The sequence below is a fragment of the Chenopodium quinoa genome, unplaced genomic scaffold, assembly GCF_001683475.1.
Source record: "Chenopodium quinoa cultivar QQ74 unplaced genomic scaffold, ASM168347v1, whole genome shotgun sequence".
Classification (NCBI taxonomy): domain Eukaryota; kingdom Viridiplantae; phylum Streptophyta; class Magnoliopsida; order Caryophyllales; family Amaranthaceae; genus Chenopodium; species Chenopodium quinoa.
The window spans coordinates 4317827-4334664 of NW_018744593.1; the positions used below are offsets into that span (position 1 = coordinate 4317827).

The following is a 16838-nucleotide window of genomic DNA, read 5'->3' on the forward strand; positions in this document are numbered from 1 at the left end:
GATAATTTTGTAACCCAAATTCGAGCAATAATCAATCGTAGCCCCGTAAAGCTAGAGACCCTATCAAACGCAAATAACACCTTGTCTTTCAAAGGAATTTGAAAAACCTTTTCTTTCGAAAGAGATCGAAAAAACATTGTCTTTCGAAGGAGATAAACCCTTTCTTTCGAGGGAAACATTATTATAACCTAAGAATTAAAAGAAATTTAAAAGAAACAAATGATTGGGGCTTTTCACCGGTGAAATCTGAAGAAAGCCCTTTCAAAATTTACAATGGAGGCTAAAGTTTATGAGCAACAAACCTTAGTTAATACCTCAAATTATGTACGTTTTTTCTAGTATAATGGTCAATGTGCTTAATTTTCATGTAAAATTTATAAAAAGTTGATAATTGAAGGTATATATATCTAGATGAATCTAACACAACTATTTTTCATTACCTATAAATCATAAAAGATAATTAAAAGAAAATGTTTGAATGGTTTCAAAAGTCAATATGACAGCGCAACGGAGGGCCATATTATGGGGTATATTCATACTTTGTCAATTTTTAACAACAATGTATTGTACAAATGTAAATCTTGTAGAGTGGGATTGAAATTACAAAAATACCCTTCCAACCTGGACTGGCGGCCTACTCAGCCCCAGGCCTTCCTACACATTACTTAAATATAAATATTTGACAGACTGAATTCTCACACGCTAATATCACCCAAACTTCCCAACACTCCAACCCCACAAAACCCATTTATGGAAAAACAATCGTACCACACTACCCCAATCTTTTAATTACAATTACCACTACTCGTATAATTTATTAACACCACAAATCTCCATTATTAAGTGCAATCTTAATCAAATCCTCTTTCACTTTATCAAATTATATCTTTATGCTAGACTGTACACACTGACAATCAAAGCTTTTAGGGTTCTCAATTCTATATATACCCAATAATCAACCAGTTTTTATTCACCTGTAAACCCTTTTTTTAGAGAGTAATTTAAATAATATGGCAAAAAGCTCTGTTTTTTACCAAAATGCCCTGTTTTTTTGCAACTCTGTTTCTTCTTTTTCATGGAAATTTTGCTAGAAAATTAAAAAGAAATGGTGGTAATGGGTTAGAAGAATGGGGTTATGTTGAAGTTAGACCAAGTAAGTGTTTTTAATTTTCTTCAAATTTTGCTACATTAATATCATATGTATTTGGTTTGGTTATTAATTTTATTTGTTATTTGTTGCAGAAGCACATATGTTTTGGTGGTTGTACAAAAGTCCCTTTAGAGTTGATGATCCAAACAAGCCTTGGCCAATAATTCTATGGCTTCAAGGTGGTCCGGTAAGTAATTCCCATTTCCGGAATACAATAAGGTTGCCTATATCTGAACCTATTAGATCTCGATAACCTAACATATTACAAAAATACTGGTGACACTCATTGGTAGAATTTGAAATAATGCAGGGAGCTTCAGGAACAGGAATTGGTAATTTCGAAGAGGTCGGACCATTAGATACAAATTTAAAAACTCGAAATTCGACATGGTTGAAGAAAGCAGACCTTCTCTTTGTCGTAAGTAAATTAAACCTTATCGACCTTATCTTACAATTTATCATTTATATATGTAACGTTGCAAGTAATGAGTGACGGAAATAACAGGATAATCCAGTGGGAACAGGATTTAGTTATGTAGAAGACAAGAAATTAGTGGTGAAAAGTGATGAAGAAGCAGGAGAAGATCTAACAAGATTGTTAAAAGCGATATTTAACAAGAATGTGAAGTTACAAAAAAGTCCATTGTATATTGTTGCTGAATCTTATGGTGGTAAATTTGCGGTTACTCTTGGATTAGCTGCACATAAAGCCATTCTTTCTGGCCAATTGAACCTCAAGCTTGGAGGTATCTCTTTTTTTAAAAAAAAAATAATTATTACTTCGTATTTTTTTTCTTTCTAGATTATAGAGTTTACAATTTAATTTTTTTTTTGTAAAGTATATCTGTTAAAAACTGTACACAATAATTGTAATACACATTATTTTTTTTCCTTGTAACATTTTGATAAAAAATTCGTCTACTCCCTAATGATTGATGTTAGACCTGAAAAAAAAAAAAAAAAAAAAAAAAAAGTCATTTAAGGTTATGCACATTGCACTCTATATATATGCTACATCGTGATTTATGATCACATGCACAAAATAACCTTTGTAGCTAGTTTATCTTTCTTACATATTCTGTAGTCCGTACATGTTTAGTATTAGACTATCAGACAAGTAAAACAAATTTTAACCAATTGTGTGATTCATGCGATGATATTAATCACCAATTCCAGTTTAACAGTAGGTGAACTGATCAGCAAAGAGTTGTGAAGATAAGTAAATTTATTTATTTTTTTTTGTAAAATTTTTCACTTGTCTAACTATTTATCAGGGAAAGAATTCTTTAATCCCAACAAAAAGAAAAGAGAAAAATTATGGTAGGTAAAGTTGATCAGACCGTTAATAAAGTGAAGAAGAGGAATCAATGAATCAAATCATAGTTTTTGACTTGTAAAAAGAAAGTTTGTAACATTTTACATAAAATAAAAACTGTTTATTTTGGTTTTTATACTGTTCATCTAATAGTATTAGAAGTTACATAATATTAGATTATAATTAGGTTTTTCAAATTAAAGTAAACAAGAGAAGGAAAAAATTAGGTTTAGGAGTATGAGTTAAATTTTTCCATGACCTTTAAGTGATTATATCTTTACGGTTTTAACAGCAATCATTAGTGGTTGAAAGAAGCTTAAAATTTGTGCATAATCTTTAAATGCCTAGTTTTTGTTCTATATATGTTGTATTAATTAGAGGTTGAATATTGATTTTATTTTTCTATTGTATGTAAGGTATTGCCCTTGGAGATAGTTGGATATCTCCTGAAGATTTTGCTGTAAGTTACCTTAATTTAATCCATTTCCTATACATTTTGTATGTCCCTTGTGAAAAGAATGAATAATGCGAATTTCATTTAACATATATATATTTGGACTCTATATATATTGAGTACTTATATATGCATATATCATAACCGTTATTAATTTAAACACGGGTTAATAAAAATATGAATTTTTCATAAAAGAGCGTGTATATGACCGATCCCGTGCAAGAGGGAACATGTGGAAAATTAAAGAGAAGGTTCAAATTTAACATTCTATTAGACAAAGATACTTCCTTTGGGTTTTATTACTAGTATGTGGAAAATAAAAGAGAAAATTCAAAATTGACATTCTATTATTGGATATAGATATTTCCTTTGTCCTGTATATTGCGCTTTCATTTCTAAGTATTCTTGAGTGCCTATTTGTAGTCATCGTGGGGGCCTCTTCTTAAAGATGTTTCAAGGCTTGATGATGAAGGATTTCAACATGCTAACAGGTAAAGAGGTCTATCTTTACAAAAGTATTGTGATTTTGTATTAGCAAATCAATATTGACACATTATTTTCAATCATCGAAGAGTCTTAATATAAATTGACAAAATGTGATTTCATTCTAATTGATGCTTTGTACTATCAGTTTGGCAGAGCAGATTAAGCAGCAATTAAGCAAGGGACTATATGAGAATGCCACAGATACATGGTCAACACTAGAGAGTGATATCAGCTCTCGTAGTAATAGTGTGGTAAGTGGTAGCTAATCAATATGATTGATCATTCGTTTGAATTCCATAGTCCACCAATATTGTACATGCTTTCTATCGCGATTTAGTAATTTAAAAATACAGACTAATTTATGCTTTGAGTCTTTTGACATAATAATAGTTACTCTAATTTACCTAACTACCCCCAATGCATATAGCCTAAGTAATTTTTTCAACTTTTATATCTGGTTCAAATATAAATGATAATCTACTTTATTTTTAGTAAGGAGAAGGTTCTACCGAACCAGGTTAGCTCTAACCCTTAAGAATGTGAGAGGCAATAACTACTTAGGTAACTCGTAAGTATGAGAAAGGTGTGTGTTGTCTTCCTATGTAATTTTGTACAAATTTTTGCAGGACTTTTACAACTTTTTATTGGATTCTGGTTTGGACCCACTTTCAACAACTACTACAACGACAACGACAACAACAACAAATGTGGGATTATCAAAAAAGCTAGTGTTTGGCAGATACTCAACTTATCTTTCTTCTTTAATGAGTTTTCCTGCTGGAAATGAAGGTGGTCTTGGTTCTTTAATGGATGGTCCTGTTAGAAAGAAGCTTAAAATTATTCCTGATAATGTCACGTAAGATAAACTTATCCTTGCCTTTTTCCTTTACCAATAAAAAAGAATAAAAAAGTACAACAATTACCCCATATTCATACTCACATTTCTTAAGATTCTTATTTGCATATTTTTGTGGGTGATTCACATTTTCACATGAATCTTGCGGTTTTTTTCACCTTTAATTAATTCACTTTCTTACTTTTTGTGTCCCATTATGTTATTTAGAACAAAAGAAGTATTCCGTAATATAATTTGTATGATGATGATGATATAACTAATATTTGATATAAAATGATTTGTTAGGTGGGGAGGCCAAGGTGGCTTGGTTTTTGATGGACTTGAAAGTGATTTCATGAAGCCTAGGATTACAGAGGTAAATAATTTGTGCAATTTTTGTTATTCACATCTTCTATTAGTTCTAAAACCAAATGTGTACTATTCTATAAGAATTTATGGCAGTCTGGCAGTTTGGCAGATACGGAAAATAGCCTTATAAAATAGGACGTACCAATAATTAATAGCGATGCTACAATCATTAGAAATATCGGCCTATAGTTCCTCGCCTTAATTGATATATTTACGATGTACATTTAAAAATATATTTGTCTTTACATAACGTGGTTTTGTTAATTTGGTACTTCATCTATCCCTCTATTAGATGCCTATTTCTAGCATTTATTACTCACATAATATAAAGAAGTAAACAATTAATTAAGGAACGGACGGAGTACTTCATATTTATTATAGAAATAATAAAGAGAGGATTCTATATTGATTACACGTAGCTCTCAAAGCTATATAATTGGAAAAACCCGTCATATTATAGAAATGTGATATGTTAAGAGACAAATTAGATAAAATATAATACATAACATTGTAGCAAACGAGCAATACAAAGAACAAAAAAGAAGTCTATGATGGGAAGATAAATTTGTTGTCATTAGCTAATGTCGGCTTGTGTTTATGGTCCTCTAACGTAAACAAATAATGTAGAATGCACAAGTGATCAATGAACCAATTTGTACTCTAGCTTTTGGGGTATTATTTATTTGATTATTATTGGACAATATAAACGTAAATGTAAAGACATTATAATCCTAAAAAGTCTCGTTCTTACTATTGTGTCAAAAAATATTTGTCATTCTTACTAGAATTATACAAAGAAGCTACCTTTTTCTTTGAAGTTCATTGTCATTATTAAAACCTATTTTGTAATGTGCTCTCAAAAAATAATTTCTTATTAAAAAATACAAAACAAATAATTATTATCGAAAACTATATAGAAAAAAAGAATCTTGATTGACTGATAAATTCAATTGTTAGAATTTTTCTCTCTTCTATAAAAAAATCAAGGTATTTTGTTGCAAACTCATGTAATGTATTCGTGATACAGGTTAACGAGTTGCTTTCTAAAGGAGTTGATGTTACTATATACAATGGACAAGTAAGTCTTTCTACCCTAATCTATATTTCGAGTTGATAGTAAGTGTATACTTATGAATCTAATTATTTTAAAAGTTTTAGTCTTTTATGTATGAAGTATAATAAAAAAAATAAAAAATAAATAAAAAAAGCAACCTAGTAATATGAAGTATAGGACGTAGTATTTAAAATCAATCAAACAATCAATCAAAACTTTAATCTCATAAGTGGAGTCGGCTATATGAACCAAAAGTGATTATTACATGTACCCATCGACAAAAATCTTCCTCCTCCATCCCTTACGATCTAATGCCTCATTCTCATCCAACTCTATATACTTCATATCCTTTCTAATTCCTTCCAACTAAGTCAATTTCGGTCTGCTCTCCCGGCCCTCATTTAACCCCTCTATGGTCCCACTCTTCCACTCTTCGTACTGGTGCATCATCCGGTTTCCGTCTTACATGCCCAAACCAACGCAGACGATTTCCTCTTAGTTTGTCTGCAATGCCTGTCACACCTACTTACTTGCGAAGTATAGAATGTAGTATTTAAAATGTTATCGATAAATATTAGTTTTATAATAATGGGAAAGAAACTTCTAACCCGGAGGTTGGGAGTTTAATCCTTGCACTTCACAGGTGGGAATCTGTTTGTCCTTATGTTTAACCCGCTAAGGCATTGATATTGTGATAAAAAAAAAAGGTTTGATTTTCAATCAACTAAACTAATTGACATTATCCACCTAAAAATCTAAATATAAGATACTTTTTAACTGGGAGCTCAATCTTTTTTTTTTTTTTTTTTTTTTTTCGGGATAAGATATAAGTACAATACACAGTACAAACCGGCGTGGGAGATTGAAGCTGCAACTTTATATAATGATTGTTGAAGCAAATGTTTTCATATTGGCCCTAAGTTTTTTGTTTTATCATGTTGGTTTTCCTCAATTTGTTGATTAGGTTAGTTGACCATTAATACAGTAACCACTTTGGCTCAATATCACCATACTTTATTATGTCATCCACGTCAACTGAATTCTTGATTCCATTCTTTTAAAGTAGTGTCCACCTTATCTAGCCATGCCGTTACGTTTACGCCGTGTATACCATACGGTGTCATTTGATAAATATATATTGCATTAATATCAATAAGATTGTCTTAGTTTATTAGGTTTCAAAAATTAAGCAACATTTAAATAATATGCTTGATTATGTTTATTTAAAACAGTGCATTAAGGGTAATTCAGGTTTGTAGAGGCGTATGTACCATGTGCATTGTACATACATTTCATTAAAGAAATAAAAAATAACATATTATAAAAATGTAATAAACATATAGTTATAGTAAAATGAACATATTATTAAAATGTAATGAACATATACCTAGAGTGAAAAGAACATACTGTTAAATAATGTTTGGTACATACGCCTCTACCATAAAAATTTCACATTAGGGGGGCATTGGGTTCACAAAGTAAGACCATGTTCATTTGAGCTACTCTGCTCTGCTGACACCTGTTTTGCTGAAATTTGCTCTGCTCTTCTTGCCAAGAAGCTCAAAAGAACAGGGCGTAAAAAGGGAATGACATAAAAAATTTGCATAAACTAGATACAACCAGCTGTGTCACCTAATAATTTATAAACTACATGTAATTCTAGCTACAATCTCTCCATTAGATAGCAATATGCTTTTATAATTTTTTGCACAACTAATAAATACTTCTGGGGTAGTACATGGGACCTTCATTGATAAGATCCCAAGTTCTTCTAAATATTACCCAATATCTTGAAAAATACACCGTACATACGAAGTCACTTGAATTGTGTAAAATGTGATCGTGAGCTTTATTAGTTACATAAAGGGTTTCATGAGCTCGTATTCAATTTTTAAGATAAATGCCGCTAGTTGGTAATTAGGGTTGATTGTAAACATTCTCTCGTTCTTTTATTGTTTCTCTCATTTAATTAAGCTATATGTACATTGTATAACAACAGGTACTTTTATTAAAAAGATAAAATGCGTACTATTTGCTTAATATAATTATCTAAATAAGCGAATAATAATTAATATTTTTTTTTTTCATTTTGTATGATTAGCTTGATGTCATTTGTGCAACCAAAGGAACTGAAGCATGGGTGGAGAAGCTGAAGTAAGTCCATCATCAAAGACTCACTAATTTTTGGCAAATAAATTCTCTACACGGAATTTATTTTAAAAAAAATTATATAAATTGAATCACCTAATTTAGTAAATTAAGAAAATTATATTGTTAAATTTTTTATAATGAAGTTAATGAAATGTGATAAATTTTCAGGTGGGAAGGTCTAAAGAGTTTCCTAAGTGAGAGTAGGACACCCCTATACTGTGACAGTGAAGCAGGAACAAAGGGGTTTTACAGGTCATACAAGAATTTGCATTTCTATTGGATTCTTGGAGCTGGACACTTTGTAAGTTTCTTAATTTATTTTTTCTCTTTTACAACTTTATATATTGAATAATTTCTTGAATCATTCTTATCATCATACATCATCATTATGGCTAATGAATAATTTCATGCCATCATCATTATTTATCTCATGGTCATGGGACCCTACCCAGCTGTTTGTATCATTTGTTTTAGAAATGTTACATGAAGCCATCATGAGTAACATCATTGGTAACGAGCAAGTACGGCTAATTGTCTAACAGATAAACATATTGGATGGAGTATGATTGTCTTATGATTAAGCAACTAATAGATCGTAATATGGAAAATAAGCTGAACTTTAAGTAAAGTAATAATTTGCTTAACAAAGATATTGATGACAATTTATCCATTTTAGCCCCTTTTTTTCCTAGTGATTTACCCTTGTCATCTTCATATGTTTTTTTTTTTAATATAACTAATTTTACAGTACTATTTTTCCTGATTCCGACAAATTGTTACCAAAGTTTTCCTTTTAAAAAATCAAAGACAATACTAGCATCCCACTAGTAAAATAGTCAAATAGATCGACCTCATTATCAATAACATGATCATGTCTACACAATTGGTTGGATCAATTTTGATCAGTTATGCACTTACCCCAATCCAAAAATAGGAAGGGCTTCCAAAAATCACTAAAATCAAAAGGAATAAGTGATTTCCAGCCAAGATTACCAATACTGATTGAGTAGTGGGATACTAATTTTAGCTCTAATTTTTTATAAATTCTGTTTCTGAAAACATCCTAACTTAGGCGAATCTTGATTTACATTAATAAACACCGGTGTCCGAATCACCTTAGGGCAGTTCCATTTCTATACACATAACAAGCTGACCCAATCATTTATTACATGAAGTAACTGATATGGAAGTCAGGAAAAAAGACTGTTGGCTGACTAGCAGAGGTTTTCTCCAAACAGAAAGTCAACTGACCGCTGAACAAAACCAGTGTATTATCATCTCAGTTTCGGCCTGTTCGACAAAAGTAGTTGTGACTGTAAGGGTTCGCTGTTAGCTGTACAACTAATTATTACTAGTGAAGTTAAAATTTTAAAGTATGAGTGTACGGTAAAATAACAGTTGAGTACGAGTATTTTTAAAATTTTGTCGCAAATTCATTAATCCATTTTACTTTATGATATTTATTAATCAGGTACCTTTGGAGCAGCCATGTATTGCATTAAAAATGGTGGGTAACATTACGCAGTCTCCTGCTACATAAAAGACGCATCAGATAGAAAGAAGATGATAAAATTACAGGGTGTGGTCAATGAATAACTGCGCACACATTAAATGTGTGCGAGTGAAAAAGGGTAAATGTTAGGAATTTAATGTACAGATGGTTGATCAGTCAACAATCAACAGATGAGTAAAAGAGAATTTTATAGAGAAAGAGAGGTTTTATTTTCGTGAAAAAGCTGATTGATTGCAACTTTTCAATTGTTAAAAAAAAAAAAAACTGTGTTCTTGCGGGTAATGTAGGAAAGGGAAAAAAGAAGGAAACAGGCAATTAGTTTCAACTGAACTATATATGATTATTTTAGGCTATTTTACTTTGATTGTTAATTTTGTCTTTAGTAGCTATGTCCGACAATCGACACCCTGACATGGGTATGGAATCCTTACTTGACGCATTAATGCTCAACTAGACACTTCAACTATCTTAAACATAAAATCGTAGAAAATATTTACAAGCAAAAGGAATGAAAGAAATATGCGCTATATGAGCTCACAAATCGGCACCAGATCGCATTTCAACAACCTAAAATGTGTGTATTTGCACATTAAAGCTCAATTATAACAACCTTCCAGAAACAAAAATATATGTTCCATTATGAGTCCATATCAGCGCATAGCGTCTATGGATGAAGAAAGCAAATAGGAGGGTAGTAGTGTAATTTACCAAGCTTAAGAAATGCAAAAGTGTAGGGCTGACTTACCAAATACCGTTATAATCTAAAATGTAACGGGATGGCTTTCTTTTGAATACGAAAAGGTTATTTTTCATAAACTAACAGCAAAGCATTCTCTCTCCTCGTTTCTCTTGTTCGCTCCTCCCTGTAGTTATTGTACTCTGTTCCAACGAAGAGATTACGACGGTGGTTGCTGCCGGAGCTAGAAAAGAATTTTGGTGCGTGGTAATCGTGAGTAGTTGCGTGAATTGTGTACCGGCAATCGTTGGTTCCTTTGATTGAAGGTATGGTCTCGAAACCGACTGTAACAACTTTGCTATCGCATTTGTTGGTTATTAAGAAATTTAAAAAGCAGTTGTAAATTGTTTGTTGTGTTTTAGTTTTTGTAATTTAGGGTTTCCAGTGAATTTAGCGATTTAGGGTTACCTGTATTGTTCATTTGTTTAATTGGGAAAAATTTTAGTGGGCGTGGTTCTAAAACCCTTAATTGGAATGAATTTGTTGTTATGATGTTTTAGTTTATGTGATTTACGGTTATCCAGTGAAAATAGCGAATTAGGGTTTCCTTTGTTGTTCATTTTTATAATTGGGATTAATTTGAGGATGTGAAACCCGTAATTGGAATGAATTTGTTGTTATGATGAAGATAATGTAATGCGTTATTAACCACTGAAATTTGCGACCCTTTGTTGTTTAATTGTAATGAACAAGCGAAATTGTTTTGGGTGTGGTGGTAGGAGTGTTGAATTAAAGTATTTAATTTAATTTGAATCCATGTAAATGAGTAATTAATTTTGAGTGGTTTGTGGTGGAAAACGTATTGAATTATGAATAAGTGATATTGTTACATTAAGAAATTATGACTGTTGTGGTATGTATATGTGAATATAGTGGAGAAATTATATGTGAAGAGTTAAGGGTTTGTTGAAATGGTTTTATGTAGTTGGGAAATCCCATTTATCGAGCGTTCATTTAAACTTGGCTGGAGGAAATAATGCCGAGGAAGAGCAAGCGATCAGGATTGGTGAGTTATTATTTGTTGAAATTAAAAGATTGTGTGTTTTCTTAGTGATGGTTATGTGTTGTAGTTGATTTTTGCTGGCAAATATTTGTGTTTGTGTAGGCGCGGTCGAAAATCGTGAATGAGGAGGCGCCTAAAAAGAAAGTAGCTAGTAAAGGGAAGAAGAAACTGAAATCTAATCCAGTTTTTGAGGAAGAGTATTTAAAGGACTCTGATGAAGCTAGTTCTGATGATGGTGGTTATGATGAATCTGGTGGTGATGAATCTGGTTATGATGATGCTGATTCCACATATGGTGATTATGAGGTAGATGAGGATGTGGAGGACGACGGTGAAGGTAGTGAGGAAGGATCTGAATAGGACAAAGTGAGCTACCAGGATCTCCTAATCAAGTTATTGCGGGAAAAGGTTGAGAAAGGGAAGCGCAATCGAGGTCATATTGAGAAAAATACAGGGAAAAAGGGGCAAGCTAAAGGTATGTCATGTTAGATGCAAATGATAAAAGCTTATTTGTTGTGTAATACTTGGATGGAGAAATGAAATGTGTAATGTCATGTGTAGGTCGAGAAGACGAAGGGAGAAGTGGCGAAGGAGAAAGGGGTTGTCGTTAAAACCCAATCAAGAAGTACGCAGAAGGTACTCTCTGAACATTATTTGAAATCCATGACATGGAAATGTTTGTTGGGATTTCTGTGGTTGGGCCTTTGTTTAGGTAGTTGGGAAAATAAACTGAATTACTAAAGATTAATTGTAAATTGTACTTGAGTTGTAAGTTAAGTATGAATATTGTGAGTCCTTAATTGGATGTGCAAGATTAAAATTCCTTATAAAATATTCACAAGTAATTTTAATGGGATCGTATAATTAGTGTCTCTTTAGATGGTTTATATGGAAGGACAGTTGCTGTAATTTGTTGTAATTTAGTTGGAAATGTGAAAAATTGAGGTAACCTAGAAAGGAATTAATTAGAACTGAAGAATTTGAGTAACCTAGATGGAATTTGTTTGCTGGTGTCATTTGATTAAAGTTTGTCTTGTTTGAATGTAATGTTGTAGGCCCCAAATTTGCATGGTGTGAAGGCTTTTGCAACTACAATGAAGAAGTTTGATGACTCTAGGGAGAAGCTGGTCACAAAATTGGGTTTTGGAGGGTTGTTAAGTATACCCCTAACTTTTGTACCCCGGAAGTTTGTGTACTGGTTGTTGACAAGGGTGATGGGTTATGGTTCGATAACTTTTGGAGATGAGTGTGTGCTTCCTTTGAGTCCTCTTCAGGTCGAGTACGTACTTGGGATTCCCATGGGGTCGAAGGCATTGTCGTGTACGATTCCTAAGGATAAGCAGGCAGAGCATAGTAGAATTTTGGAAAAGTTTGGGAAAAATGATAGCATTTCATTAGTAGCTGCTTTGGGGGCACTAATTCGAAAGGATGAGGAAGGTAATGTGTTGTCACTGTCGAATGAAGAGAAGGCTGATTTCAAGATAGCCTTTCTCATAGCAGCTCTGGGCTACTTATTGTGTGCTACGGAAAATACAAGCTATCTTGGGGTGAAGCTTGTACCGTCGTAATTGGTTTACGATGAAGATGATGAGTATGACTGGTGCACTTATATATTTAACTGGATGGTTGTAGCAGCCAGGAGTTTCCAAAAGAAATTTGCTCGTGATGGATATGTTGCAGGTTCTGGGGGTTGTATCCTTTTTTTGTTGGTGAGTAAAATTGGGTATTTACCACCGTACACCAAATGCTTTTTGAGTAATTTTATTATATTTTGCAGTCTTATCATTTGTAATGGTTAGTTGAACTAAATCATCCATCCAGTGCATTTTTGTAGATTTTTTTTATCTAGATCACCTCAGTCGTGTCCCAATGAGGTGGGGTGTGAGACCGCGACTTGAGGCATGGTCTGAAGAAAAGATCAATGAGGCGGTTGGCGATGATAAAAAAGAATCTGGGGATTTTGGAAAACTGCCAGTTAGTATTAGTTTGACTTTCATTTGATGTGAATACTATTGAAGCTGTTGTGTTTGATTCTTCTGCAGTCTCCAGATATAGCATATGGGGAGGAGCATCCGTTGACTCCTTTGGAGGTTCCAAAGCAAAGGGTGGAAAGAGTTGACATGCAACAGACTACGCAGGAGGTAGACGTGGAAAATATTACGCGGCAGGTATAATGCAAGTTAATGATAGTTTTAGATGTAGCTTTGTATTTTATAAAATAAGTGATGTCCTATGCCAGTTGTTAATAGTTTGTATTTATGTTTTCCTGAAGGTGTTGGATAGAATTACTCCAGAGCTGATGTCTGTGATAGACTTAAAATTAGGTGACATTATGAAATCAATGCATCAGTTGATGTCACAGTGTGTTGACGTAGCTAATGCCCAGAGAGTGATTAGGGGGAAGCCAATGGAGAGGGGTAAGCCAATGGAGAAGGAAGTTGTTGTGCATGAGAACTTGTCTGGTGAAAAAGCATGATGCTTTGAATGGTGCTAATCAGGATTTGGCCAGTTGTTTGTTGGAGAAGGAACAACTGGAACAAGGTGGGGAAGGACTTGGTGAAGATCCTTCTACTGATACAGTTTCAGTTGAAGATAACTTGGAATTTTTAGTTCAAAAGATTGCGGCTGATCCACTATTTGCAGAGGATGGAGTGAGGTCAAGGTGGTTGGGGATGAATCCAAGGTGGATGGGGTTGTCGATGAAGGTGTTGTCCCAGAGTTCCATAGCTGTTCTGATACTGAAGTGGAAGATGAGAACATTGAGCCTGGACCTCAAATAGTTGTGGGCTTGGTTGGGACGAGGGAAATTACTGTGTTTATTGATGCTGAGTGCAGTTTGGCAAATTCATCTTCATCTGATGAGGAAGATGAGTCTACTGGGAAGGGGGACGGAATTGCGGATAAGAGGGTGGTAAAACCTACAGAGGCGACCTTGTCAGCCATGTTCACCAATGTGTCAAAAACCCGACGTTGTACAACGCTCGAGGCACGTTTGCTGCAGTTTGTAAAGCACTGGAAGGACCTGAAGGATCCACTTAGGTAATTCAGAAACGTTTAATTAAGTGAAAAGTCTGTTGTGTGCATGCCTTTTGTAAATTTTTGGTTTTAATTGTAAATTCTAATATGTTTATGTGTATACTTGGTGTTATGTTGTTGCTTCATAGCCCTGGTATTGTGTTGATAAAGTGTGGCCACATGGAAGCCAACTAAAGGGATTTCTTTGAAGTAGTGCACCATAAATCGCGGGTTTCTACTAATTATGTTAGAATGGCCGGTGTGCTAAACACCAAGCAATGGGCCACCAAAGACTTTGTGAACAAAAGCAAGCGTATTTTGCTTGACCCGAGCTTTTCGGTAAGTGGTTCTTGGTTCATTTCAGCTTTGATGTGTGATATTTACGTGCACAGTTAATGATCATGCTTGTTATTTTTTTTTGTTTGGATCGTAGAATTGACTATTGTTGAACGAAGGAAAAGAAGAACATATTGGTAACAAGTATGGCAAATTTCTTCTGAGCTTTAAGCTATCGCAAATTCGAGCGGTCAGCTTCTTACTCTCATAGTTCAATACTCTAGGTTTAAATGTGTTTCATGTATGTACTCTAAATTGTGCTTATGGCATTGACATTGTCATTTTATCAGGTCTTTGTTCTAGTGCTTGAAGTTCCTAAGGATTCCCCTAACGAGTCGCACTGGTGGTGCTTAGCATTAGACATGAAGGCTCGACAGTTGTGGATGATAGATTCTATGTACCCTGACTCGTTCACCACGCATGCCAAAGAGTTTGATCTTCTGGTACTAATACTTATGCCTTTCATTCTAAACAAACATGGTATTTACTGGGACCCATTTGGTTATGTGTAATGTGTTTGTCAAACTACAGGTTAGTGGTATCGACGTCCTTTTGCAACTCTGTGACCCAGAATGGAAGACTGGTCAGCTAAATTCTTGGACGAGATGCACTTTTGAGATCTTAGAGCCAAGGGATAAGTAAGCACTTGTTTCCTTACTCTGCCAATAACTTTGAGCCTAGCTGACCATTTTAAGGTAAAAAAAACGTATGCTCAACTTCGATTTTGTTGTAAATTATTATGAAATACAAAGTCTGTCAGTCCACTTGGTAGATAGTAAATGGTGGAAATGGTAATAAATTTATATACAATTTTGAAAGAACAAACTCACTGTGGCAGTTCTCATCCTATTCTTTGCTTTTGCCATACCTCTCCAATTACTATATAAGGACATATCAACTATCTCATTATTGCTTTTTTAGATTGATTGGAACATTTTATCAAGCTCTGATTCAGAATATAATTAGCTCAGAATTTGGTTGAAAGGCTGGAAGTTGTGTTATTTATTTATGTTGATTGTGGTCCTCCAATGTGCAGCTCATACTGTGGTGTTCTTATGCTGGCATGTATTAAGTTCTTGGCCAGAAGATTCACCACGAGGTTTAGTGTGGTAAGTGGTGTATATATCTGTGTTTTGTGTTAAGATCTCTGAAGTGGTTGGCTACAGTGTATGTTCATACATTTACAGTGAAAGATTTCTAATGCTCGGGCAAATTTGTTCTTGGACGACGTGTAGTGTGAAATGAACGAGTTGAAACATGGTATGGGGGATTTGATTCCAGGTTCTAGGAAAACAACGCGAAAACTGTGATGTGTTATGTTAATGGCCTGGGCGATGGTGTAATTATTTTCTGTGGTTGAACTGTGGTGGCTGTAAGTACTGTGTATTGAGCATTTAAACACTTGGGTGTGGAGGTGGTCTGTCCACTCAGGGGTAACTATTAGGTTGCTTTGGCTGTGGAGGTGGTTTGTCCACTCATGGCTAAGTGTTTGATATGATGTCTACATTAGGTGTTTTGTTGCATTTTGCAGATTATGCAGAAATTGTGCTTTAATTACATGTTACAATCTACATGAACAGGGTAATTTAAACTCAATGTACAGTGCCATAGGTACAAAAAAACATGCCAGTGGGGTATGCTACATCTGCTACTGGTTAAATCAAAATGCCATTGGGTGGAATGGATTTCCTAATGGTACATTGCAAGTGCCACTGGTAGAATGTAAATGATATTCTTACAATTTAGTTCGCAATGGTATAGTACAAGTTCCATATGTCTTTGTAATGGTACATTATGAAGGTGTGATTTGTACCATTGATCTGTCAATGTATAATAATGCTAAGGAACGCCAATAGTAATCCAACTACAATCCATAGTTCATGCCTGCGTAACTCACTATCAGTAATAGAAAGTGTCACCCAAAAAGGGGGAGGCAAAGAAACAAAAGAGTACTGGCAAATAAGATCCCATTGGGTCATATTATTATAATACCTTTGATAGACAAGCTTAGCAATATGATTTGTCAAAATATTCAATTTTATTAAACTGTTAGACGTATTGGTTTTGGTTTAAACATTCTATGCCATACTGGCTACAATACTACCCTTCATTTATATGACAAGTTCTGGACTGATTGCCCCATATGAAAGGGTCAGTATTCTCGTACCACTAGTTTTCTAGAGGTACAATTAAACGTACAAAACGTACCACTTTGATTGTAGTTGTGCATATTGACTTCATGTACACAGCATAGGTACGTAGTATGTACACACGGTGCATATGAAAGGGTCATTATTCATGTACACAACATAGGTACGTAGTATGTACAAAGCATAGGTAGCTACCACTTTGATTAAATGTACCAACGTGATTTCAGTGGTGCGTTTTCGGAGTGTTAAATGTACCATTATCATAGTTAAG

The 16838-nt window shown here is 33.9% G+C and overlaps 1 protein-coding gene and 1 long non-coding RNA gene across 2 annotated transcripts; both read left to right on the forward strand.

Moving 5' to 3' along the window:
- Window positions 1-698: 698 nt before the first annotated feature.
- LOC110699691 (serine carboxypeptidase-like 51) lies at window positions 699-9698 on the forward strand. Its single transcript, XM_021877215.1, has 13 exons — window positions 699-1153; window positions 1243-1337; window positions 1461-1568; window positions 1656-1896; window positions 2882-2925; window positions 3343-3410; window positions 3551-3656; window positions 4032-4261; window positions 4547-4616; window positions 5637-5687; window positions 7765-7817; window positions 7983-8115; window positions 9286-9698. The coding sequence occupies exons 1-13, from the start codon at window positions 1039-1041 to the stop codon at window positions 9352-9354; spliced, it is 1383 nt and encodes a 460-aa protein (XP_021732907.1). The 5' UTR covers window positions 699-1038; the 3' UTR covers window positions 9355-9698.
- Window positions 9699-10342: 644 nt separating this feature from the next.
- On the forward strand, window positions 10343-16272 carry LOC110699692. The gene is made up of 10 exons (XR_002506967.1): window positions 10343-11069; window positions 11169-11541; window positions 11628-11702; window positions 12122-13234; window positions 13339-14105; window positions 14231-14420; window positions 14515-14607; window positions 14708-14860; window positions 14949-15112; window positions 15454-16272. It is a non-coding gene; the product is annotated as an uncharacterized LOC110699692 (long non-coding RNA).
- Window positions 16273-16838: the final 566 nt, after the last annotated feature.